The sequence below is a fragment of the Schistocerca serialis genome, chromosome 10 (genome assembly GCF_023864345.2).
Source record: "Schistocerca serialis cubense isolate TAMUIC-IGC-003099 chromosome 10, iqSchSeri2.2, whole genome shotgun sequence".
In the NCBI taxonomy this organism is placed as follows: Eukaryota; Metazoa; Arthropoda; class Insecta; order Orthoptera; family Acrididae; genus Schistocerca; species Schistocerca serialis.
In genome coordinates, this window is record NC_064647.1 from 87,794,294 (window position 1) to 87,819,689 (window position 25,396).

The 25,396-nt window shown below is 42.3% G+C and overlaps 1 protein-coding gene and 1 pseudogene across 2 annotated transcripts in view; both read left to right on the plus strand.

The window, feature by feature from the left end:
* LOC126424827 (cytochrome P450 4g15-like) overlaps positions 1-25,396 on the plus strand; it is a 157,690-nt gene that overhangs the window by 32,157 nt on the left and 100,137 nt on the right. For both annotated transcript variants that reach the window (XM_050087621.1, XM_050087620.1), the window contains exon 2: positions 2,070-2,307. In XM_050087621.1, the coding sequence (XP_049943578.1) occupies positions 2,093-2,307 (215 nt within the window). In that variant the 5' untranslated portion in view covers positions 2,070-2,092. The remainder of the gene's footprint in view (positions 1-2,069; positions 2,308-25,396) is intronic.
* LOC126425635 (5S ribosomal RNA) lies at positions 20,433-20,550 on the plus strand (annotated as a pseudogene).

Sequence of the window (25,396 nt, forward strand, 5' to 3'; positions counted from 1 at the left end):
TCACACACAAGACTTCAAGTGGATAAAAGTCATAAACGTTCGCTAAAATATTTAAAAACAAAAGCACCTTGTCCAAAAGACCGTGTCCATATACATATTGCTCACAGATGCTTATTACATCACACAAACACGGTACACAATAGCACATCTGCTTACATATGCTGGACACATGCTAAACAGTGCGAATTCGCAAGATGACGGGTAGTTGCCTGATTTTTAATCGGCCCATCTTAAGTGCTTATTGTTTGAGAATGGTATTCTGTCTTCGCAGACCTGGCTGTACGATATGCCTTAGACGTGGTAGTCAGTGAAGAGGAACAGATGTGGTGCAGTCTGTCGTTACCCTCACTGCTGTGTTTGTCTGAACTTGGATTCTACTCATACGTGAGTTATGCACACTATTCGGCAGCAGAGTAGACAAGGTCTGAAGAAGAACATCTAAGCGTTGTGGCTTTGCGCCACATAAAGAACCTGTCGGCTTCTGTGTGATGTTACTGCGCGATCTCAGTTTTGCTGCGGTGTTTAGTATGTTTCTTGTACGACAAGCTCCTGTCTTGGGAAGTCTTGGCGGTGGAGGACGTGACCATTAAAGGTTCCATTTAGCTTTGCATTCGCCATTCTGTTGTTAAGGTAAAAGCTGCTAACTTCAGTCTTCACTGGACTCGTTGTTAATCTCCACTTTTTGAAATATTCATGCAGTGGACCACTAAGATGTAACTCTCACATAATATGTTCCTTATGAGCCTAATTATATTATGGCAGTATGTAAAACTTAAGAGTTTCCTCGTTTCCATACTACATCATAAGCGGCTGTAACATGAATGAAAGCGTCGTTTAGTAGTTGTTGGAGCCCAGCTTTCATGTGTGAGTTTAAGGTAAGTACTTGACATGTACAGCTTCTGAATACTGCTTATTGCATGGGAGTATCTTCACGGGCCTTTGGACCGATTCTGTTAAGGGTGCTTCTTTCCAAAATCTTGTATCAGCATCTCAGGAATACGTTTGGACTACAACTGACAGCTTTATTTATTCACTGATTTGCCAGGCTTCAGTATAGCAATGACTCGTTCTTTTGAAGGCTTCCTGAAAGTTACCCAACCGCATAATACTAATGAAGAAGATCGCAAGTCATTTACGAGTCTCATTCCCACAATTGATGAGGAACTCTGCGTGTATCCCATCGAATTCTGGAGCTTTGCGTTTTCTCGTTTCTTCGAATGCTGCACTGCGTCATCTAAGGTGAAGTCCCTGGAATACTTTGATTTGTTGGATGCCTTGTGCTACAGATTGCTAAGCTTTTTCTTAACAACTCTTGTATGTGGTTTATATGAGGGGCTATGGAGGGAGATCTATTTGCAATCTGGTCTGGCGTTACTCCGGGGTCTTTGCAGGTAGGAGATCGACTTCCTGCTACTTTTTAAGAGACTCCATGGATCTCTGCTTGACCTCGTAAAATACAGACTCTCGGTTTTTTGTTCCCTCATTCTTTACGAGCTTCATCATGGTGCTTTAGTAATTCCTTACCTGTTTCTCACACATTGGTGGTTAAATAGGACATATAGTTCTTCACAGTCATTAGTCTAGTGTAGAATGTATTCCTTCCAGAATCTTCTAGGCGCACGCTGTTTGCTATTGGTAAAACTGCTCCAGCGGATGCCTCATAATTTTCTCTTAATGGGACTGTCCATCTGATCAATTTATCACGTTTTTTGTAAAATTCAGTCCAGTTAGATTTTCTAAAGTTCCATGTTGATCTAGAGATTGATCTAATTAGAGGTATTTGCATTCCTACATCAGGAACTACTTGATCTAATTAGAGGTATTTGAATTCCTGCATCAAGAATTACTGGCCAGTCTTTGCTGTTTGGGAATCCTCCAATGATCTTTCTTTATTGAGAAGTGGTCCCTGATAATCCTGGGTTACAAAACATAAATTGGTTTTGGAACACCCCTTCGAAGTTATATTTACTTTCAATAAAAAACTAGGCTTATTTTGTTATGTTCAGCCCTACTTATACCATTAACACGACTACAGCCAACTAAGCTACTCACTGCAGGTTTGTTCTCAGGCGACCTCGCTAGCTGTTGAGCCATGGCATGGTGGGCGTGGCTGTTGATCCAGTCGGTGGTGTGGTGCTGCGCCGGCGTGTTGGCGGTGCTGTGGTGGCTGTGGGTCACCAAACCCCACGTCGACATCCCAGGGCCACCCACACTGCCCATCATCGGGAACGCTCTGGACTTCCTGGAGCATCCAGTGACTCTCCACAAGATTCGAGACTTCCACCGCCAGTACGGAGACTTGATGAGGTGAGCTCAAGGCGTCTGCTGGGAGAGTGATTAAATCCAACATAGCACACAGGCAGAAAATCCCACTGTCTAAGAGGCTGGCCCAAACTGGGCATTGCGAGCTGTCTAATCTTTGTATAGCAACAACGTAATAGTGGGCCAAGCGAAACTTCTGCAGACGTAGGAGCATTAGAGAATTGGGGCAACAGTTGATCAGTGGCACATAACACAGGAAACTAAAGGTTGCACTCCTTCAAGTTACAAAAACCAGGAACACATCTGAGTGAGCCTGCGGTGCTGTTAAATGAGGTACCCAAAATCCAAGCTGGGCACGGGAAACAACAGGCCAAAACAGACAGGTCAGAAGTCATCAGACTCTGCAAACTTGGACACTGATGTCTTCCTGATGGCACTGGCATGGGTTCAGGATACACGTGGAGAAAGTGCATCTAACAGCGTAGTCCAGGCCAATGCATCAGAAGCCTCGTCTTATGTTATCTGTTGCCCATTAGCAACGTGGCTACATTCTCTACAAAAAGGACAAAGCGAGAGTGAGCGAAAGGAGAAGTGACTAACTTCTACCACTCCTCGCTTCTCTCCATCGCAGCTAGCCTACAAGCAGTCACTGTATCGGTACGTGTTGGCCATCGGTTTGTAGCAGAACTGAAATGATGTTAGGGTGCCAGTAAATTGGAGCCCACGTGTCGGAAACGGGAGCGCGGGCGTGAGACTGCCAGGGAGCACACCCTGATGCCATCTATTGGGAATTAGCGTGAGCTGACAGTAGCGGGAACTGGCGGAAAGGCACCACCACGCTATCTATCAGACAGTGCACTAAGCTCTCGGACTCAAATGTATTCTTTTTCTTGTTAATTATAAGTTATTAATGTATAATTTTAATTTTGTTAAGCGCTAGTAGTATATCATTTTGACTGGTATGAACTCCAGGGTAATAAATATAAAATGTCTTAAACACTAAACGATTTCGATAAAAATGTGGCAGGGTAAGGGCCCCACTCTTGGTGATACGAGCGTCGCTAGTGGTAGCTGGAGACAAAGGGACAGAACAATATAATGGCCTGGGGAGTGTTGACGTGATCGGACGTGTGTAACTGTGCTCACGCAAAAGTGATTGTGCAACGGTGAAGAGGCGAATATCGTCGCCGTTTGTGGAGTAAAACGCGACGAATGGTTATCGAAGCAGCCTCTATGCCACTGGGGCCGATTGTAAGAGTTCCTGCATCCAGATATTATGGCGAACGTGCAGTAGCTTGTACGAGTGCTACGGCTCGTTGTTCCGGCCCCCTTAACGGCATGAGGCGCGAAGAGTTGCGTTATCCACATACATCTCACCACCAGCACCGGCACGTCCATCCAAGGCAAGACTGCTCGTAATTGTTAATTCGATCTTTATAAAAATGTAAAAGGAGAAAACCAGTTTTTCTTTTTATGCAATTACAGAAGACAGAATACAGTTATGAGTAAAATTACGATGCATGTTGTTCATTGTAAAGTGTAGTAACCTCAAACATAGTATAGTGAAATCAGACTGAGGCCACCATCGCCTCTTTCATTTACAATTATTTTTGTTGTACAATACTTTAGCGTACAAGAAGGTTGAAAATAGCAATGGTCACATCAGGATGAGTCGCCATTTTATAGTTAACTTAAATTTTTCTGAGTAACTTTTTAAATAACGTCACTTAAGCAATTCTATATCAATTGTTCAAAGAGTAATATCCAAAATCATTACCTAAAGTCTAAGGATAGAAATTTGTTAACCCAAGTTGTATAAATAGTCTTGGTAGTAATTACCAAGGCAACACACAGAAATTGAAAGAGTATTTGCTTTGTTGAATCACCTTGAATTCTCAGTAATAGTAATATTCAAAATTAAGTTTAAATTCAATTCAAGCCATTTTACTTTGAAACGAGCCAAAAATTGTTATAGTCTTTTGCTCCTTCAGAGCTGGGGACCGTAGTTATAAGTATTTTCAGGAGGATTCGACAGTAAGTCTGCTGCTCTCGTGGTGCTGATAGGATTATCCACTGCTGCTAGTAGTGATGATTGGATACATAAGCTCACTACCAAGTTAAGTGGGTCAGGTAGGCAGTGCTACCTTGTGAACTGTAGGGCACTGTAGGCCATGGATCGAACCCTTTCAATCATCACAGGCCTTTTGGGAAATAGTCCGGTTAGGAGTGTGCTTTAATCATTAGGTAAATACTGGCTAGTAACGGTCAAAATGTACATGCAAGTGAATTTAATAGATTAGCAATGTCCAAGTAGCACATAGTTAATGTTGTGCATTGGCGAGGGTAGGAGTGGAGTAAAAGTGAACTGAGCATGTGGCACCTGTGCTGTATTCAAATATTAACAACTTGAATTTACTACTATCTCTTACCATTAGGACTGAGCTGTTTACCGTTAAAATATGTAGCAGTAAGCGCAAAGGCGTGACAGCTACAAGTCTGTATTGGTGATATACGTACGGAATTAGGAAGCGGGTCATTCCGTCAGGGGAGGGGGTTAAAACAACTGAGTCAGTTGAGAACATATCCCATTTACTGATGGAAGGATTCGGCAGTTCAGTCGCATGTGGCGACTGTGACAGGACTTACCAAGCTTCTAGAATAATGGCTGCAATAAAAGTGTTTTATATAAACTTGTAGTTTCAAGAAAAATTTTAAAATTAAAATTCTGTTGTAGACAAATACATCACAATTGGTAAGTTCAAGACGACAACCTGTAAAGCAGCAAAAGGAAGTCCAATAGTAGTAGTTAAACAAGTAATAATTGATTTAATAGAAATTTATATTAGTGAACCAAATGTATCTGTGGATGCAAGTCAAAAGGGAGAGGATATGGAATTAACAAGTTTGTTAAATAGGATGATGGTACAAATTCGAGAAGGGAATGCTAGTTCGAAAGCAGAAATGGATGAAATCCTATCTGGAAAAATAAAAGCCAATTTAGATATTTTGAATTCGCAAAGCCAACGTATCACAGAGGTAAACAAATCAGTAAATAGCATTAGGGCTGAAATAACAAATGTTCAGAGAAAAGTCACAGAAATAGAGAAATGATTTGATACCAAAATCCAGAAAAATTGAGAAATCAGTGGAACCTTTGGTTAGTAAAAAATTAGAACCGATAATTGAAAGTAAATTACAGGTAATAGTACCAGTTGTAAAGACAGAGATTCTAAAGAAACGGCAGCTGATATTGAAACACTGCACAATACCATGTTGAGTTTTGTTGCAGGTGTGCAGAAGCAGGAAACTACACTGCGTAGTGAGATAAAATTGTTAAGTCAGCAAGTTCAGAATCAGACGTTTCTTAACTGAAGTGGTATCCCATTGGTAATGAATAAATCAGAAATACTGAGTAGGGAGGAAAAACACAATCCTCAAAAGAAACAAGGTGGATGGCATCCAATGGATTTTATAAAAAATTGCGAATGTGTCTTACCAACAGACATGTTGTATAAAGAAAAAATTAATTTAGTAATAGACGCTTTAGCAAGTCATGCTAAACTTTGGGGATTGAATTTGGATATGGACAATTTGAAGTTTACAGACTTCAAAGAAAAGTTCCTAGAGGAATTCTGGGGCACACAACAGAGAGATAGGTTGTGGAGAGAATTCGTTGTATCCAGAATGCCAGAACTTGGGCGTGGGCTCATGAAAGAATACTGTGAAGAATGGTTCAAGCATTTGGAGTATCTTAAAGGTCATAGACCTGAATCGGAGATAGTGTGGGAGTTGTGGAAAAAGCTACGTGACGATTCAAAGCGTTATGTAGGAGGCACTTATCGAACATTCGATGAATTTTTAGAAAAAATTGAGAATGAAGATAGGTGGCGTGAAACTAGAGAGTTTCGAGGTTTCAGAAATCAGAATGCAATAGTGAAAGGTGGTAGGAATGAACAGCAAATTAACATGATGAGAGGAAGAGGTCAAGGAGGTAACAATCAGCGAGGGAGAGGAAACTATCAGGCAAACAGGGTGCAATATCAAAATCAGGAAAACTAAATGCCGCGCAGGTCAAGGGCCTAACGCGAGCGGAAAGAAAGAAATGGCCCAAATATAGGGAAGATCGGAGTATTCATTACTATAGTAGGATAGTGCGTCGTTCGCCTGAAGAGCAGTTTCATAAACGAAACTTTGCGAAGTATAATGCAGGGATGCAAACAGAGAAGAGAGAGCAGGGAGGAATTATTAAGGGAAATGAAGTATGAAAAGAATATCGGTCGGATTTGAAGGATCAGGTGAATGGAATAAGTACAATTCGACGTCAGAGTGACGAATTAATGAGGGAAGAGTCAGAGAAGGGGTTGTTTGTCGGTAGGGATGGCAACTGTGCAGAGAGTCAGGGGCAAGGGTGGAGTGATGTTACTTATGGTAAAAGATTTGTACAAATAGCCAACGAATCACATCGAGAAGTAGTTCAAGAGGAAAGGGTGGATAAGAAAAAGGGCCATAGTGAAGAGACGCATGCCGATTCAGAAATTATCTTCTATGCTGAATACGTACATAAGCTCAAAAGCCAGCCTGCACAATTAGAAAGATCTTCCACTCAAGTGATTAATTCGGACGCGAATATGACAGTGTTAGAGAGCCATGCCGATTATAATGTGTATCTAGTGACAGCAAGAGTACACGACTGTGTTGAAGATTCTTTTAAAGAAATTAGCGAAAGTGTATCTAACCAAGAGAAACAGTGTTGTGATCCCTGTAGCACTGAAGCAAATGAGTTGAGTGAGAGTGGAATTCCATTAGTAGGGGAAAATATCGATAGTAAGAGTGGCGGATGTACTTTCCAACAAACGGAAAGAATAGAAATGGATTATAATTTGCGAGAATTATTTGAATCAGAAGAAGGTCATATTTCTAAGGAGGAGGAATTATCGTCAAAGTCATCAGAAAGCATCCAGGGAGAAAAAGAAGTAGAGGAAGTTTCCGATTCTGCAATCGAGAGTTCAGGCATGACAGATTCGAATGAGGAAGAGACACCATTAAAGAGCCTAGATGAAGAATTATTGGAAAAAGTGGTGGAAGAATCTAGGATGAAAAGGAGAAAGAAAACTCCGTATAAAATGGTCAGTATAAAAACCGGAAAAAGAATATGGCAAGACTTAGCAGTGGAGAAGGGTTTGTTATGGGAAGATAAAGATAGCATGAAGGAGGACAATAGGATGCGAACAATCATACCCATTAATGTATGTGGGTACGATTTATATGTATTGTTGGATACGGGTGCTGAAATAAGTGCTATTTTGCACTCATTTTTTGAGATGATCAAAGAGCAAGTGATAGGGGTGACAGGGAAGTGTAGTAAGCCCGTTAAGCATCAAGTGATGATGGAATTTAAGATAAAAAACAAGCTATTTTCGAATGCATTTTTAGTAGTTCCAGAGCTCAGTTCCGATATCATTTTAGGCATTGACTGGTTAATAAAACAGGACGTAATTATAGATTGTGAGAAAGGGATAATAGTTTGATAGTTGATAGTGCAGTATTCGAAATACCATTTGAATCATCTAGAGTAATGGAAGAGAACCAGCTGAGATGGGCAGAATTTAGAGATGATTATGATTCAGGAATAGGTCAAAAATTCGATTCGTTTCTGGTGAGGCAGATAGTTGAAGATGGAGATAAAGAGACAATCCTTCGAAAGGTAGTGGATAAAACGGAAGGGAGGATCTATGGCAAATTCTGAAAGAAAATCAGGAGGTATTTTCGGACAAACCGGGTCGAGTGATAATTTATGAGTATTGCATGGAGGGCGAGGAACATCAACCTTTCTTTAAACCACCATATAATGTACCCTTGTCTAAGAAAGAAGCAGTTCAAAAGGAAATAGATAAAATGGTTTCATGTGGGGTCATTGAACGGAGTTCTAGCCCATATAATAACCTACTGGTGATAGTAGGAAAGAAAGATGGAAGTGTACGAATAGTGATAGATGCTCATACACTGAATAAAGTAGAGAATAGGGAGTTGGATCGTCCTGAGAACATAGATAATTTATTGCAGAAGTTTAATGGTGTAAAGTACATGACTAGTGTAGACCTAACAGCAGAATACTGGCAAATCCCATTAACTGAGGAGTCTAGGAAGTACAGGGCATTTTTGTTCAATGGCAAATGCTACCAATACAAGGACATGGGAAGAGCACGTGGATTTATGTGACAGGTTGTTCAAAGCTTTAATTAAAGGAGGAATGACCCTGAACCTGAAAAAATGCGAGTTTGTGAAGAAACAAATAAAGTTTTCAGGTCACATAGTAACACCAGAGGGAATTGGAAAGGATCCTGATAAAGTCAAAGCAATAAGAAATTGTTCGGCTTCCAAGAATAAAAAACAACTAAAGTCGTTTATAGGACTTTGTTCCTTTTATCATAAGTATGTGGATGATCAGGTGTTCAATAGCCAACATCTGAACAACCTACTTAAGAAGAGCAGTGTGTATATATGGACTGAGGGATGTGAAACAGCATTCAACTGGCTAAAAGACAATTTGGCTAAAAACGTAATGTTATGGCAACCTGATCTGTGTGAACCATTCCACATGGAAGCAGATAGTTCAGATTATGGATTGGGAGTATCCATATTTCAGGAGGTAATGATAGATGGGGAAAAAACTCATGGACAGATAGCATTTGCGAGTAGAACCATGTCTAAGTACGAAAGAAAGTACACGGTTTCAGAGAAGGAGGCCTTAGCTATAGTATGGGGTTTTAGGAAATTTCAACTTTTCTAATGGGGACATAAGACTGTGGTCCATACAGACCACAAAGCTTTATTATTTTTGAAGGACTGCAGATTGTCACTGTGGTGTCACCGCCAGACACCACACTTGCTAGGTGGTAGTTTTAAATCGGCCGCGGTCCATTAGTACATGTCGGACCCGCGTGTCGCCACTGTCAGTGATCGCAGACCGAGCGCCACCACAAGGCAGGTATCGAGATACGGACTAGCACTCGCCCCAGTTGTACGGACGACTTTGCTAGCGACTACACGGACGAAGACTCGCTCATTTGCAGAGCAGCTAGTTAGAATAGCCTTCAGCTAAGTCCATGGCTACGACCTAGCAAGGCGCCATTAGCATTACATTGCACTTATCTAGAGAGAGTCTCACTTGTATCATCAAGAACGCTGTATACAAATGATGGATTAAAGTTAAGTATTCCAGCAGCTACGTACTTTTCTTTATAGCATTCATTACGTATCCTGTTTCAGACCTCACGCCACCCTGCGTGAGTTAGTGCGTGCATCTTGTCCGCCTCTTTCTATTAGTGTACGTAGTGTTGGCAAGTCTGCCGACACTACAGTTACATAACAGGTTGACCAGATGGGCGCTGTTTTTACAACAATTTGACATAGAGATCAAGTATGTTAAAGGGAAAGAACATGCAGTACCGGATTCTTTGTAGAGCTTACCGGAAGGATGTGAGACACTAGAAAGTGTAAAGAACAGGGAAGATGTTTTTGAGGTGAATTACTTCAAAAAAGTGGAAGGAAGAAAAAAAATTAGGGAAATATGTCGGAATATGCGAAGGTATCAAAGTGATGATGATGCACTCAAGTCAGTAAAGATGGAGTTTGACAATCTGGATGCAACTAACATAAGGGCTTCATATAAAATACATAAAGGTGTACTGTATCTTCAAAGATTAAGTAATCCAGGGAAGTGGAGAGTATGTTGGCCAGAATAACACACTGAAGTGCTGATAGATTATGTTCACTTGGCATATGGTCACTGTGGTGCACGGAAGTGTACCGATAAGTTAGATGAATGCATTACCTTTAACAACATGGCATGAAGGGTAGCACAGAGGATAAGATCTTGCGATCTATGCCAAAAGGCGAAAGTAACGAATGCCACTAATCAAGGGCCCATGCAATCAATAAGACCTGATGAAGTATTAAAAATAGTAGCAGTAGATATCTTTTGACCATTACTGAAAACCATGGGGGGTTTTGTGTACATATTTGTAGCAGCTGAACTTTTCTCAAAGTATATAAAGCTACTGCCAGAGCTGTGTAAGATAAAGTGGTGTGCGATTATTTTGTGTAAGTAGGGAAGCCAAAGAGAATACTATCGGATAATGGTGTTCAGTTTTGCTCAAAAATGTGGAAGGCTGGAATGACTGAGAAACAGGTAGAAGTGGTACATATCTAAGCTTATCGCCCATCAAGCAATCCGGCAGGAAGATATATGCGCGAGATAGGTCGGTTATTTAGGACGTACTGCCATAGAAACCACAAGAAGTGGGGCATGTACGTGAGTGAATTCGAAGAAATCATGAATTCATTAACAAACGAGAGCACTGGATTTACTCCAGAAAAAATCCTGAAATAGACAAGAAGTAAAAGTCTAGTAGAAGACCTACTACAATTTCCAGATAGAGTTGAATTACATTGTGATAGTAAAAAGAACTCAGTAAATGACAAGATGAGAAAACAAGCAGATGCGAGAATTCGTTGTCACGACGAAAAAGTAAGGAATCCTAAATTCAAAATAGGTGATCTCATTCTTGTAAAAACACATGAAAAGTCAAGTGAAATTAATAACGTGATCATCAAATTTAAATATATATATAATGGACCATTTAAAATAGTGTCCAGACCCAATGTGAATGCTTATTATTTAGAGTACGTATTAACATGCAAACGCCTGGGAGTAAGAAACGTAGTGGATCTCAAAAGGTATGAACCACGGATTCTACCAGATTGAAAATAAATAAATAAATATATATATATTTAAATAAATATTAAAGTAAAGTAATATGAAAACAGTTTTGTTTCTTTTGTTCTATGCGAAAGGTAAATGTTCATTAAAATATGCTGCAGTATTCTAATGAAACTTCTAGTTTAAGTAGAGACTAAACAGATAGGGAAAGACTGAGCTTCTAAGAAAGCCTTAACAGATGTGTAAATAAGTGTTGTGGAAGAAGTAGAAAAATGAGGAGGTAAAGTGAAAAGGACGGGCTATAAAGTAATAGGTGCATTACATGTGTTTTACTTGCCTGAGATAAAAGAAGTGTATTTAAAGTTTTTGTGAAAAAATGTTTAAAGTGTACTGTGTTTAGAAGTAAGAAAATTGGAATGAGTATATTTAAATCATTTCTGTAATGTTTAGTTGTAAAGAGAGAAAGAATTGGTGTTAAATTTTAAATATGTAATATAAGTGTGGAGGAGTACCAGTAAGAAAGGGCAAAAACCTTTGTAAAAAGCTTAATGATCGTTTTCAGATTCATTATAGGAGAGACTTCTTATTGAATTATCACTGTTAGATACTTCAATAAGATGTGGGGCATGTGTAACGGAACTGAAATGATGTTAGGGTGCCAGTAATTTGGAGCCCGCGCGTCGGAAACGGGCGCGCTGGCGTGAGACTGCCAGGGAGCACACCCTGATGCCATCTATTGGGAATTAGCGTGAGCTGACAGTAGCGGGAACTAGCGGAAACACACCACCACACTATCTATCAGACAATGCACTAAGCTCTCGGACTCAAATGTATTCTTTTTCTTGTTAATTATAAGTTATTTAATGTTGTTCAGCGATAGTACTAAATCATTATGACTGGCATGAACTCCACGGTAATAAATATAAAATATCTTAAACATTAAATGATTTCGTGAAAATGTGGTAGGGTAAGGGCCCCACTCGTGGTCGCTAGTCGCTAGTGGTAGCTGGAGACAGAGGGACTTAACAACAGAATGGCCTGGGGAGTGTTGACGTGATCGGACGTGTGTAACTGTGCTCGCACAAAAGTGATTGTGCAACGGTGAAGAGGCGAATATCGTCGCCGTTTGTGGAGTAAAACGCGACGAATGGTTATCGAAGCCGCCTCTATGCCACTGAGGCCGATTGTAAGAGTTCCTGCACCCAGATTTTATGGCGAACGTGCAGTAGCTTGTACGAGTGCTATGGCTCGTTGTTCCAGCCGCCATTAACGGCATGAGGCGCGAAGAGTTGCGTTATCCACATACATCTCACCACCAGCACCGGCACGTCCATTCAAGGCAAGACTGCTCGTAATTGTTAATTCGATCTTTATAAAAATGTAAAAGGAGAAAACCAGTTTTTCTTTTTATGCAATTACAGAAGACAGAATACAGTTATGAGTAAAATTACGATGCATGTTGTTCATTGTAAAGTGTAGTAACCTCAAACATAATATAGTGAAATCAGACTGAGGCCACCATCGCCTCTTTCATTTACAATTATTTTTGTTGTACAATACTTTAGCGTACAAAAAGGTTGAAAATAGCAATGGTCACATCAGGATGAGTCGCCATTTTATAGTTAACTTAAATTTTTCTGAGTAACTTTTTAAATAACGTCACTTAAGCAATTCTATATCAATTGTTCAAAGAGTAATATCCAAAATCATTACCTAAAGTCTAAGGATAGAAATTTGTTAACCCAAGTTGTATAAATAGTCTTGGTAGTAATTACCAAGGCAACACACAGAAATTGAAAGAGTATTTGCTTTGTTGAATCACCTTGAATGCTCAGTAATAGTAATATTCAAAATTAAGTTTAAATTCAATTCAAGCCATTTTACTTTGAAACGAGCCAAAAATTGTTATAGTCTTTTGCTCCTTCAGAGCTGGGGACCGTAGTTATAAGTATTTTCAGGAGGATTCGACAGTAAGTCTGCTGCTCTCGTCGTGCTGATAGGATTATCCACTGCTGCTAGCAGTGATGATTGGATACATAAGCTCACTACCAAGTTAAGTGGGTCAGGTAGGCAGTATTACCATGTGAACTGTAGGGCACTGTAGGCTGTGGATCGAACCCGTTCAATCATCAAAGTTCTTTGGGAAATAGTCCGGTTAGGAGTGTCCTTTAATCATTAGGTAAATACTGGCTAGTAACGGTCAAAATGAACACGCAAGTGAATTTAATAGGTTAGCAAGGTCCAAGAACACATAGTTAATGTTGTGCAGTGGCGAGGGTAGGAGCGGAGTAAAAGTGAACTGAGCGTGTGGCAGCTGTGCTGTATTCAAATATTAACAACTTGAATTCACTACTACCTCTTACCATTAGAACTGAGCTTTTTACTGTTAAAATACATAGCAGTAAGCGCAAAGGCGTGACAGCTACAAGTCCGTATTGGTGATATACATTCGGAATTAGGAAGTGGGTCATTCCGTCCGGGTAGGGGGTTAAAACAACTGAGTCAGTTGAGAACATACCCCATTTACTGACGAAAGGATTCGGCGGTTCGGTCGCAGGTTGATGGCATCTTCAGCTTACCTGCCAGTCAAAAACGCTCTCAGTGAATCCATTACTCAGCTCCCCCACCCTTTACACCCTGGTGGGTATCTTAATGCACACGAAGACCTTTGGGGCTCTGCAACCACCTGCCCCAGGGGCCAGTGCAATTGTGAGCTTCTCATGTTGTCACTTGCATGTTTCTTGAAAGTGGTGGGAGCACTGTAGTAGGGTCGTTCGTTTAGTATGCTCTTTGGTCCTTGCATGCTCCACTTAGTGGAAAGTGCTCAATCACCCAAGTGGTGAATTCCCGATCTGGATTTACCTGACAGACATGCTGGTGACTGACAGAAAGCCCCACAATGGGCACTTTATGGCTTTCTGTCTTTGAACCCCGTGCAGTGTCCAGAAATGGGTGGATCATATTAGCAAAGGATCTATCCCGCCACCAGGTATCCATTCTATAGTCTTCAGGAGAGCTAGAAAGGCAGCCAATTCTATGGTGGAGCGACGAACACCACCTGTCGCCGGCCGAGTGGTTCTAGGCGCTTCAGTCGGTCGCAGGTTCGAATCCTGCCTAGGGCATAGATGTGTGTGATGTCCTTAGGTTAGTTAGGTTTAAGTAGTTCTAAGTTAGATCTAAGAAGTTAAGTCGCATAGTGCTCAGAGCCATTTGAACCATTTAACCCAAATACCGAGAGGCAGGTTCCCTGTCGCTCCTCCATGACGACATCCCAGCCCACAAAACGAAGACCGTGAGCGAGTTTATGGCCAGCATATGGATCGTAGTCCTGTGTCACACGCCGTAATCGCTGCATTTGGCCCCAGACGACTTCTGGTTGTTTCACAAATTCAAGTTGGCAACGAAAGTACACTGCTATGACGCAGTTAAGTTCATTCAAGAAAATTGTACTGCAGTACCAAACGCAAATCCAAAAAAGGACTACAGCGACGGTTTCAAAATACTTTTAAAACTATTTCGGCTGTGGTTTGGTGCAGTTCTAGAGGACTGATGACCTCAGATGTTAAGTCCCATAGTGCTCGGAGCCCTTTTTGAACCACCTGGCAATCAGGCCCAGGCAGGTGGCTATGCGCAGGCTCAAGTGCCAGCCAGCTGTAGAGAACCTCGGAGACATCTCAGTAGTGAGGGTGAGATGTCGCCGACTATTAGAGACAGCAAAAAGATATCTCGGGGACAGCTTCTAAACGGTATAAACCGTGCCACTAAGAATGGAAGACAAGCAGGAAGAGTTCTGAGAGAGGAAGGAGGGTCCCAGTGGCTGACGTGAGGGGAATGTAGGTCTCAGACAAACCTGCGAGACACTGCCCAGACTATGGCCGAGTATTTTTCCACCGTTATCCTCAACGCCAGTTGAGATCTAGATTTCTGGCGCAACACGGTGACTGCTGAGAAGGTCTGCTGGGACTTCAGTTCCACCAGTGGTGAAAGATACGAGCACCTCTTTTCCATGCATCACCTAGATTCTGCATTATGTGCAACTGGCGACAAATCGTCTGGTTACTGTTGGCTCCAGTGAAGCATGCTGTGGCACCTAATAGGGCGAAGCGAAATAATCATCCTCAACCTCTTTAACTTGATTTGAGCGTCACAGCCCCTTCCCACCCTGTGTAAGGACACAATTTGAATTTTAACACCTGCGAAGGGAAGTGAAGTGCACATAAACTAACGTGGCCGGTAGATGCACAGTTGGCAGGGTATATGTGGAGAGAGCGGTAGTGCGGGAGGCTGGGGGGCAGGCTGTGTAAGGGAAATACCAAGCGCTGGAGGGGAGGCGTCGTTCTCATCTGAAGCCCGCGCTCACATTTTTTGTAAATATTAAGTGGAGCCCCTGCACTCCTACCCCTGCATGGTGGCCACTGGAAACGATCTGCTTTTGTTATTACCCAAAAAGAATGCCGCTGAAAATGCAACAAAAGCAGAGGATTATGTTCGCCTGTCTTGATAACCATTTGCAATTTGCAGAGAAGCACCATGAGTGTCGAATTTCGAGTAAAACTTACATTTCACTTGTTGCCATGTTAAAATATGTATCTTTTGCCAAAGCACAGCAGCGTTTGCACAATGTCACCTCACATACATATTGTGCAGACGCAATGGCTAGAGAATTCTGAAACACTGGTTTATTAATGCTATTAAGTGAGGAATTAAGTTCAATAGCTTAGGAAAAACTACGTCCTTGGTACAAAAATAAACGTGTAATATCTTCCGTTGTGTTGATCCAAAACACACAGCATTTCTGGCTTCACCTACCCATCATCCTTAAAAATTAGTCTTTCTTTAGTGGAACGTGACAAGGTAAATAGGGAAGTTTTGCATAATAAGGCAAAGTACACTCCTCTTTGAGTGCTATCATGTGTGCCGGCGACGGTTGGGCGAGTCATGGATATCCAAGCCTCACTACTGCTCCAACCCGACCGACTTCCACCGCGTCCCAACTCTACGACTGCCAGGTCCAAACTGCACTGCAGGCGTGTTCCAACTCGCTGCATGACAAACGTCAACCGGGAAGTCATAGCAGTCAGCAAAGATAATACAGCAGGGCTATATCGATGCTCCCACTCATGGGCAGACAAAGCAGCAATTCAGTGACAACAGAAACTGAAACTAACATACCAAGGTGGCAGTATGGTAAAAAAAGAAAAAAATCAGGATATAAATTAAGAGAAGCCGTGAACACCAGCCACGCACGACTCAGGAATGCTAAAATCTGAGGATATTTTCTTGTGTTTTATAATGCATATTTGTAACTGGGCTCTACGTTAACTCTTCGAGGATCCTGAAAGTCTGCCACTCCTTTTGAAACAGAACCTAAGTGATCATATAGAATTTTGAATCTGTCTTCCGCTAGGAAATACGGAGGCCACCAGAAAAGTGTATACACTCTTTGTCGGGCTTTATCGAGACATCGATATTGTCGTTCGGTTTGAGTTACGAATGTGTTGCAGTATGGTCTTTGGCACAACAGATGTTTATCTCGGTATTGGGAAACTAAGATGGCTGAAGCACGCTTGATATTGAAGCAACGAAAATGTATTGTGAAGTGGTTTTTAAAGTTTGGTAATCCTGTTGAAATGCAACCTCAGTGGAGGCGGGAGTTTAAAACGGAACCGCCAACCTGCCTAACAATTAAATGCATCATTGACAAGTGTGAATCGCCTGGAACGATTTGTGATATTCACAAAGTAAGATCAGGAAGACAGTGTACAGCTACTAGTCCTGCTTCATTGGCTCTCGTGTTGGAAACGTTAATTCTCCACAGATGTCTGTGACGCAATGTGGACCAGAAGTGCGTTTAGCAGTACAGGTGTACGAAGAATTCTGAAAGTGGAAAGTTTACATTCCACGATTATTTACATTCCACAATTATTGCACGCGATTAATGATGACAATGCTGCTCGCCGAATGCAATTTTGCGAATGGTATCAGCAAATGGTAACTGATGATGGACAATTTCTGAAGAAGATAGTGTAGAGTGACGAGGTACCATTAAAACTTAATGGAACCGCGAATCGGCGTAACAGTGTGTACTGAAAATCCTCATGTTTATGTGGATAAAGAGGTCGATCTACCAGGGGTTCATGTGTGGTGTGGACTATCATATAGGGGATTAGTAGGACCCTTTTTCTTTGATGCTACTGTCATTAGAGAAGTCCACCTGGAAATGTTACGCACATAAGTTTTACCAGGTATACGTGCTTTCTATGGAGCTGATGAAGAGGTCTTCTACCAATAGGACGGGGCGCCACCGCACTACCACCTAGCCATAGGAGCTTTCCTGGTTGACAGTTTTCCGGGGCATTGGTTTGAACGAAGAGGGTCCATTGAGTTCCCTCCATGGTCGCCAGGTCTTACACCCGTGGACTTTTACTTGTGGGGAACTGTGAAGCATAATGTCTATCAACGTAAGCCACACACGCTGGAGGAACTTCGCCAGGAGATTACAGTGAAATGCGGAGCGATCTCCACAGTAACATTGAATGACGTAGTTATGGCGACCGCTCGTAATTCTGTTATGTGTACAGCCGCCAACGCTGAAGATTTTGAGCATTTAAAGTAACCATGTGCTATACTGTTTGTTGTACAACATGTGTGATCAATTATTAAATGTAAAATAAACACATCAGTTATATTTTTAGTGTGTATACATTATTCTAATGGACTGTGTATACTACCAGTCACAGAAAACGGTTTATTAATATCGCTATCTGACCACTATCATGAAGTTTTGGATACGGTAAAACTTTCTCAAAGCGCGACGAAAAAAGAGAAAATGGGTAGTGGGAGTGTGAGAGGGTTTTCTCGGGACAAAATATGTGTCTGCCACTTGTGACCTACATTGCCTAATAACCTAAAAAACTATGAGCATGTGTGGTGGGAGAAACAAATTTCGATGACATTCTGTACCGCCATGCGCATCGAAGTTCTGCCCTGACGCCACCGTAACTGAAATGCCGTAAAGTTCTCATGGATGATAACTGAGGCACTGAGGTGAAAAAGGTTCTTGCCATCTGTTATTCAGTGATTTTTTCCCCGTCCAAACCAGTGCTGAAATTTCATTTCGTGTAGAAATTGAACTTGTCATAGAGACAAGTCCCTATATTTCGTGAAACAGATTGAGGCGTGATGGCAGCACCGTAGCGGGATGCAGTTAACAAAGTGTTTGAGTGCACTGTTCAGGCAAAACACCATCTCGGTGTCACCCACGAGCATTGGAATGGTGGAATATGAATTTCCTCTGGTTAAGGCCGATATAGTCCCTCATTTTCATAATCTGCCCAGAGTGTAAAAGGATGTTACTCCTCTGTAACCTGAAAGACTAGAGGATGATGGATGTTATCCCTTTTCAGTTTCGTGAGTAATTTGATGGTATTCTAAGCAAGTGACTGTGGAGCAGACGACAATGAATCTGGAAGTGTGGTTTGGAGCAGCGATCAAGTGTGACAAGTTGATGAACATGTGTGTCTGTCGAAATAAATAGAGTTCTTTAATAAGTAAAAGATGTGGGTGCTACAACCCAAGGCACCAAAAAGGATATTGTGTTCCATTACATTGTGTATTTGGATATGTATTGTTTAATTACGAATGTTTATAGACAAGAGACGTTCAATAAGCAATGCCCCATTTTTTTTTTCTCAGAACATATTTGTAGTTAAGAATGAGAATTTAGTGACAATACACATCAACATGTCTTGTCTGTGTACTATTTTTCTACGTAGTCTCCATCAGCTTCTATGGCCATGTGCCAGCATCATGGAAGAGCATGTACTCCCTGCTAGTAAAAGTTCTTGTCCTGTAGGCGTAGCCATGTTTTCACTGCATGACTGACACTCTCGTCATCTTCAAGGTGTGTTCCCCGTAGGGAATCTTTAAGCAGCCCAAAGAGATGGAAGTTCGAGGGTGCCAGGTCTGGAGTGTAGGGTGGATGAGGCAATGATGTTCTATCCAATTTGGCGATGTGTTCCTGGGTTCTCAGACTTTTGTGTGGGGGAGCATTATGGTGTTGGAGCAAGATTTGTGCTGGATTCTTGTCGATCGAACACGTCGCAAACGGTGCTTGGGTTTATTCAGTGTCTTCACGTATGCCTCTGAATTGACAATTGATCCTCTTTGCATCACATCTACGAGAATGACCCCATTAAGATCCCAGAAGACTGTCATCGTGACTTTTCCAGCAGAGGCGGTTGTCTCGAATTTCTTCTTTTGTGGTGAATGAGGATGATGTCACTCCATGGAGTGCCTTTTTGTTTCCGTCGCAAAGTGGTGCACCCAGCTTTTGTCTCCCGTAACGAACCGTCACAGTAAAACCTCTCCGTTGGTCTCAAAACGCTCAAACGAATCAGATGAAATGACCTATCTTTGAATTTGTGGTCCGCTGTGAGCATTTGTGGAACCCATCGTGAACACTTCTTTGTATATCTGAGGGTCTTGATGATTTCAGACGCACTTCCAATGCTGACAGTCAACTGTAGAGCCAGTTGTCGAGTTGTGAATCGCCGGTCGGCACCGAATAATGGCATCCGCACGATTCAGCATGTCTGGAGCGCTGGCTGTGACAGGACGTCCCCAGCGTGGCTGATCTGTTTCTGCATTTCCTGAGGCTATAACTTTCTTTACCTATCGTCCAACTGCACTCCTACCAACTGCTGCATCGTCATACACTGCACACAAATGTTTACGGATGTTCACCACCATTTCTTTTTCTGCACACAATGATTCAATAACAGCACGCTGCTTGTAACGTGAGTCGTGTGTAGACGCCATTTTGACGCTGAAGAACGGCCCTGTCATATGTCAGGACGGTTCGAAACTTCACCGGCGCAGAGAACAAACATGAAATGTGAAGCACCAACAAGGACGTTTGTCTATGTATAGTCATGGCTTTTTAAAAAAATGTCGGACATTATTTATTGAATGAGCTTCGTAAATAACAGGAATTTTTATGAACATGCTGAAGTCAAATATCTTGCTTTAAAATATACTGTCTTTAGTCGCACAATATTTATGTTAATGTATGTGTTATTTGAATAAAAAGGTGATATGTCGGTCATTTTCTATTATCATTTTCTATTATTTGCCTTTATTCTATGATTCCAGGTTTGGGTATAAGAGTGTATTCTTCCTGATGAGCGTGTGGGAGTAACTATAGGGTTTGTGACTAAAACTGCTCAAGATTACGAGGTTGCTCAGTACATCTCAAAAGCGCCATGAAGTGATATGCTCCTGATTTGACCGCAACACCTCAACTGCAAGCGCTGCTCATTCAGATTAAGTGGAAAAAACGTGATAGGGGCATAGTCGTGAATAGCATACTGAAATTCCTGACTGGTGAGGCATGCAGGTCGCGGTGGAGGGTGGGGGACCATGTAAAGGTCACTTTATTTATATTTTTGCCTACGGCCTTGCCGCAGTGGTAACACCGGTTCCCGTCAGATCACCGAAGTGAAGCACTGTCGGGCTGGACTAGTACTTGGATGGGTGACCATCCGGTCTGCCGAGCACTGTTGGCAAGTGGGGTGCACTCAGCCCTTGTGAGGCAAGCTGAGGAGCTACTTGATTGAGAAGTAGCAGCTCCGGTTTCGTAAACTGACATACGGCCGGGAGAGCAGTGTGCTGACCACATGCCCCTCCATATCTGCATCCAGTGACGCCTCTATGTTGAGGATGAGACGGCGGCCTTCCAAGGCCTGTTCGGATGGAGTTTAGTTTTTTAGTTTTATTTACATTTTTACTCGAATATCTCAAAATCCGTGACTTCTAGGGAAAATGCTTCTCAGTACAAAATTAGACTACAATAAATATCTCACAAAGATGGTCCAATTAATTTCTCATCTTCGAGTAATACTTTCCGCTTTGCATGCAAAAATCGCATATTACTGAAAATAGTGTTTTAATGGCATAAAATTAATATCTACTGTTATCTTAAGTGCGTTAAGAAGAAATTTTAAATGGTGTGTGCCACCTATGAGTCCAACAGAGCCGTATTCGTGGATGCATGGTGTTCTCGATTTGTAAAAGAGTGAAGGCGGAGAGGAAGGTTGGGCGTCGGATTCTGGCCCTGCGCTCCCCGCCTTCATAGCATAGGTCACGAAACGGAAGAGCGAGCAGGTGGTCCGCCGCTCTCGTACCCCACTGTAGCACAAAGAGCGACTGCGCGGAGTTTCACGAAGCTACACCGACCTCCGCAGGGCGCCTTATCAATCATTGCCGACCGAGTGACCAGTCATGCCCGGGGAGTGATTTTTTTTTCCCCACAAAGTGGATCAACACTGCATGGAATACGAACATGAGCTGCCACTGATACTAACTCAGGTGGTTGGAACCCACGTAAACGTCTGCAGACTGTTCTGTGTTGCTAGAGGCGAAACTACTTCTTTGACTTCTGGTACGGCAGCCGCAACGTTCTTCAGGGAAAAATAACTTCCCCCACTACCACAATGCTACTCGGCTTACGTTCTGTAGACACACTATACCTGTACAGCATTTCCTGTCCAGTTCTCTTACGTCAGTGGGGAAAATAACGTCACTGAACTCGTGTTTACACAGTGGAGTTACCAGAATAACCAAATTAAGTTTCTGGATAGAACGATCAATAAAACAAAACCATAAACATATGTTTGAAATTTACTGTAAACCCATAGGAACGGACATTAGTATTCCCAATCTTCGAACCACCCACACTTACAAAAGCAAGCAGCATTTCGACCCATGCCCCATAGACTCAACACAGTGCCACTCACCAAGTAAAATTACCCAAAAGAACTGGACATAATAATGCAGACAGCAAAACAACGATTACAATAGTAACAAAGTCACAAAGCTAAACAACAAAATTAAAAGTAAAACAAAAGCAGAAAGCACCAAACCACAGACAAAAACGCAACAGAACCTAACAATACACTCAGTACCATAACAACAACACAGAATAATCAGAAAAATATGATAGAAAACACAAGATGTTGAACAAAACGTACAAACAGATACTTGCACATAAAATCACCAACATTTTTAAATGACAGGAAATAATCATAGCATACACAACAGACAGTTCTATACAAAAATACACCCCCAAATCAACAAAAACAGAGATATTTACCAGAAATCAGGTATATATCAACTACAGTCTAACACTTGTAATGGCAGATACATAGAAAAACAGGTAGAACATTTGATGCCAGATACAAAGAACACATGGGAGCCTGGAACTATGGGACAAACAGCTGCACATTTCCAGAAGACCAGAGAGAATATAACAGCAAACAAGCTGCTAGAGAAGAAGCCATGAAAAAAATTAGAATCAACAATAAAAAACACCTCCTAACCTACAAGAAATTTACCACATACAGAAAACTAAAGCAGAAATGATCAAGTACACATATCAAACAATTCACTCCAAATGAGGATTAATGTCATAATAATAATAATAATAATAATAATAATAATAATACCACCCAACACTTCTTCACTCACTTGTCCATGAACTCCTCCACAGAACATTTAAACCAAAACTCAAGTTAGCCAATCTCCAAAGCTTTCAGCCAATCTCTACTAGCTATTACATTCACTTTCAACATTCTACAACCCAAACTATCAATTCCCCGTCCTCCCCATACACCACCTCCCCACACACATAGACATAAAGGTAGTTTTCAACATATACTTTGCTGGAATGAGCGTTTGGCGTCATTGGCCGGGAGGCCCATTACGGGGCAGGTCCGGCCGCCTTGGTGCAGGTCTTATTACATTTTGCGCCACATTGGGCGACCTGCGCGCCCGATGGGGATGAAATGATGATGAAGACAACACAACACCAAGTCCCTGAGCATAGAAAATCCCCGACCGAGGCGGGAATCGAATCCGTGCCCCATAGGCCAAGACAACACAAGACCCTGAGCGGAGAAAATCCCCGACCCAGTGTGAAATCGAACCCGAGCACCTTAGGACGAGAGCCCGTCACGCTGACCACTCAGCTATCGGGGGGACATATACTTTGTCGGATTGGTAATATGTAGGTAAACAAACCAAACTGGAGGAAACACATAAATAAGTCACAATGTTTACTATCTTCAAAAGCTCAGTGTTCGAACTAATAGCTATACCTAGAGGCAAAAGAGTAATAGTGCAGCACAAAGAAGAAGGAGAAACATGGTGAACAGTGGGAAGGAAAAGTTCGGATTACTAATTTGTGCTTACATTTCGCAAATGAAGTGGCAGACCAGATGAGAGGAGACGAAGGTGCGAACAAACTACTTATTTACATAAAAAACGCGACGTGAACTGTTTGATGATCTAAAAATAACAAACCTAAATCACTCTAAATCCCACTGAAGATACCTTAGAGTAATAAAAAGGTAAAACGCGCCTTGGGAAAACAAATTAAGTTGTAGCATGAAAAGGAGGTTTCATTCACAAAACAAGTATTATTAAATGAGTGCTTATTTATTGTGACTGACCAGAAAGATATTGTCCTCTCACCATTAATTGTGTTACTGGTAGACTGCATAAATCTCTTCCTTTCAGAAACTGCTGGCACTTGTTGTGTGGGCTGCACTGGGTGGAGTCGCTTGTGACTCGTGTACAAAGAGCTTTTACGCAAAACCGTTCAACAGCTAGAGCTGTTAATTGTCTAACGCACTGAAGAGCCTCGCAAGATTGACACGCAGTCAGTAAGTATTCGACAATGTCTATTTCACTGTCTGCACTACCATTGCCTGGAATATTTTTCACGGAATGATGGCTATCAGATGCATCACCCCAGCCCAGCTCTCCAAACGTCTGAAGAGGCGCAGAGGCTTGAACCGTGTCCCTCTGCAGCAGAAGCAGGTCACCTGCATGTTGCTGAACTTTGCACATAAGTTAAGGAATGCATTACAGCAGATGAATTTTCTGGGTTTCAACACAATCAGTCCCATTCTATCAGACCTAATCGCACACACCCCGGAAGATAGTGGATATGTGGCAAGAGGCTCCACGCAGCGCAGCCAGCGGTTCCTGTGTCAGCGGTGAGGAGAGGTGGGCTGCAGAGTGGTGTAGCAAATGCCGTCGTACGAAATCTGAACGGGAGCGGAAATGATTAGCGAATGGGGTAAACCATTAAACAGCGATAGAAATATCAATGTCAACAAGAGTCAGGCTCCCTGTGCTAAGCACAAACGGTGGTGTCACAGCGCAGTGGCTCTGAGAGCGAGTGGCCGCCAGCCGTGCTACAGAGCCGCTGGGGGCGTGGCTCCATGGGCACACACCATTGGCTCCGCCACATCCCGTGCGTCCCCTGTCAGTGTCTAATTGGAACTTGCAGTTCTGTTGCCAACTTGGCGACGCTCGTGGGGTGGTATCGATATCTGATACCTCATCCCTCCCCGCAAAACCTCCTCTTCATCACTGGGCAGTGTAGATGACCGAGCGACGACAGGGAGGGAGGAGTGGGGGAGGGTTCCAGGTGGCAATGAGGAGATGGGAGCCGAAACTGAGACTGGCGCCGAGCTCTTTGCCGTCTACGAAAAAGTCAGAAATCAGCTGTATCAGAGCATGCTCTTCAGTCAGGAGACCACGAAGTGAAGTTTCCTGAAACAGAAGTTTTATCTACAACATCAAATTATTACCCAAGACTATGTAGGGAAGCCACTGAAATTCATAAGCACCAGGATAATTTTATTAGGAAAGAGGAAATGAAACTTAGCGACATATGGACAGTAGCTCTGCAGAATCACTATACAATTTCATCGTTGACAAGATGACAATCGATAGTTAAGTATTATCTTTGACAAGGACTATCTCTGCTCATGACGTGTTATTTCGACTATGTCCCCCTTTCCTACAGTATATATGTCGCTCGGACCGGTCAGTCGGTAAGACTCAGCCGAGGGGCGTCTCTGAGGATGTCCAAGCAGTCCTGGACGAAACGTCAGGAACAGAAGAGTTTCTTGGACCACGACCTCGCATCCGGAAAGGTTTACGAGCAGCTACGTCATCCGGTCGTGAAAGCCTTAATTCTTTAATTACCATGTACAAGTTTATGCTTGCTTTTCATTAAACACGTTATTCATTGGTTAGCTATACCATCAAATTCATAAACCCTTAGTTTATCTATGAGTATTAGATGTATCTGCCAACGGCCTTGCCACAGCGCTAACACTGATTCCTGTCAGATCAGCGAAGTTAAGCGCCGTGCTTGGCCAGCACTTAGGTAGGTTATGGTACGGGTCTGGTGACCCCTCTTGGCAAGCAGGGTGGTCGGTCGGTACACCCGGGCCTTTCGAGGCCTGTTTGGACGGAGTAGTGGACGTCTCTAGAGCAGTACAGTAAAGCTTCTTCTTGTGTGCTTCAGCTTTTCTGTGACGTTTTGTTCCAGTGAGT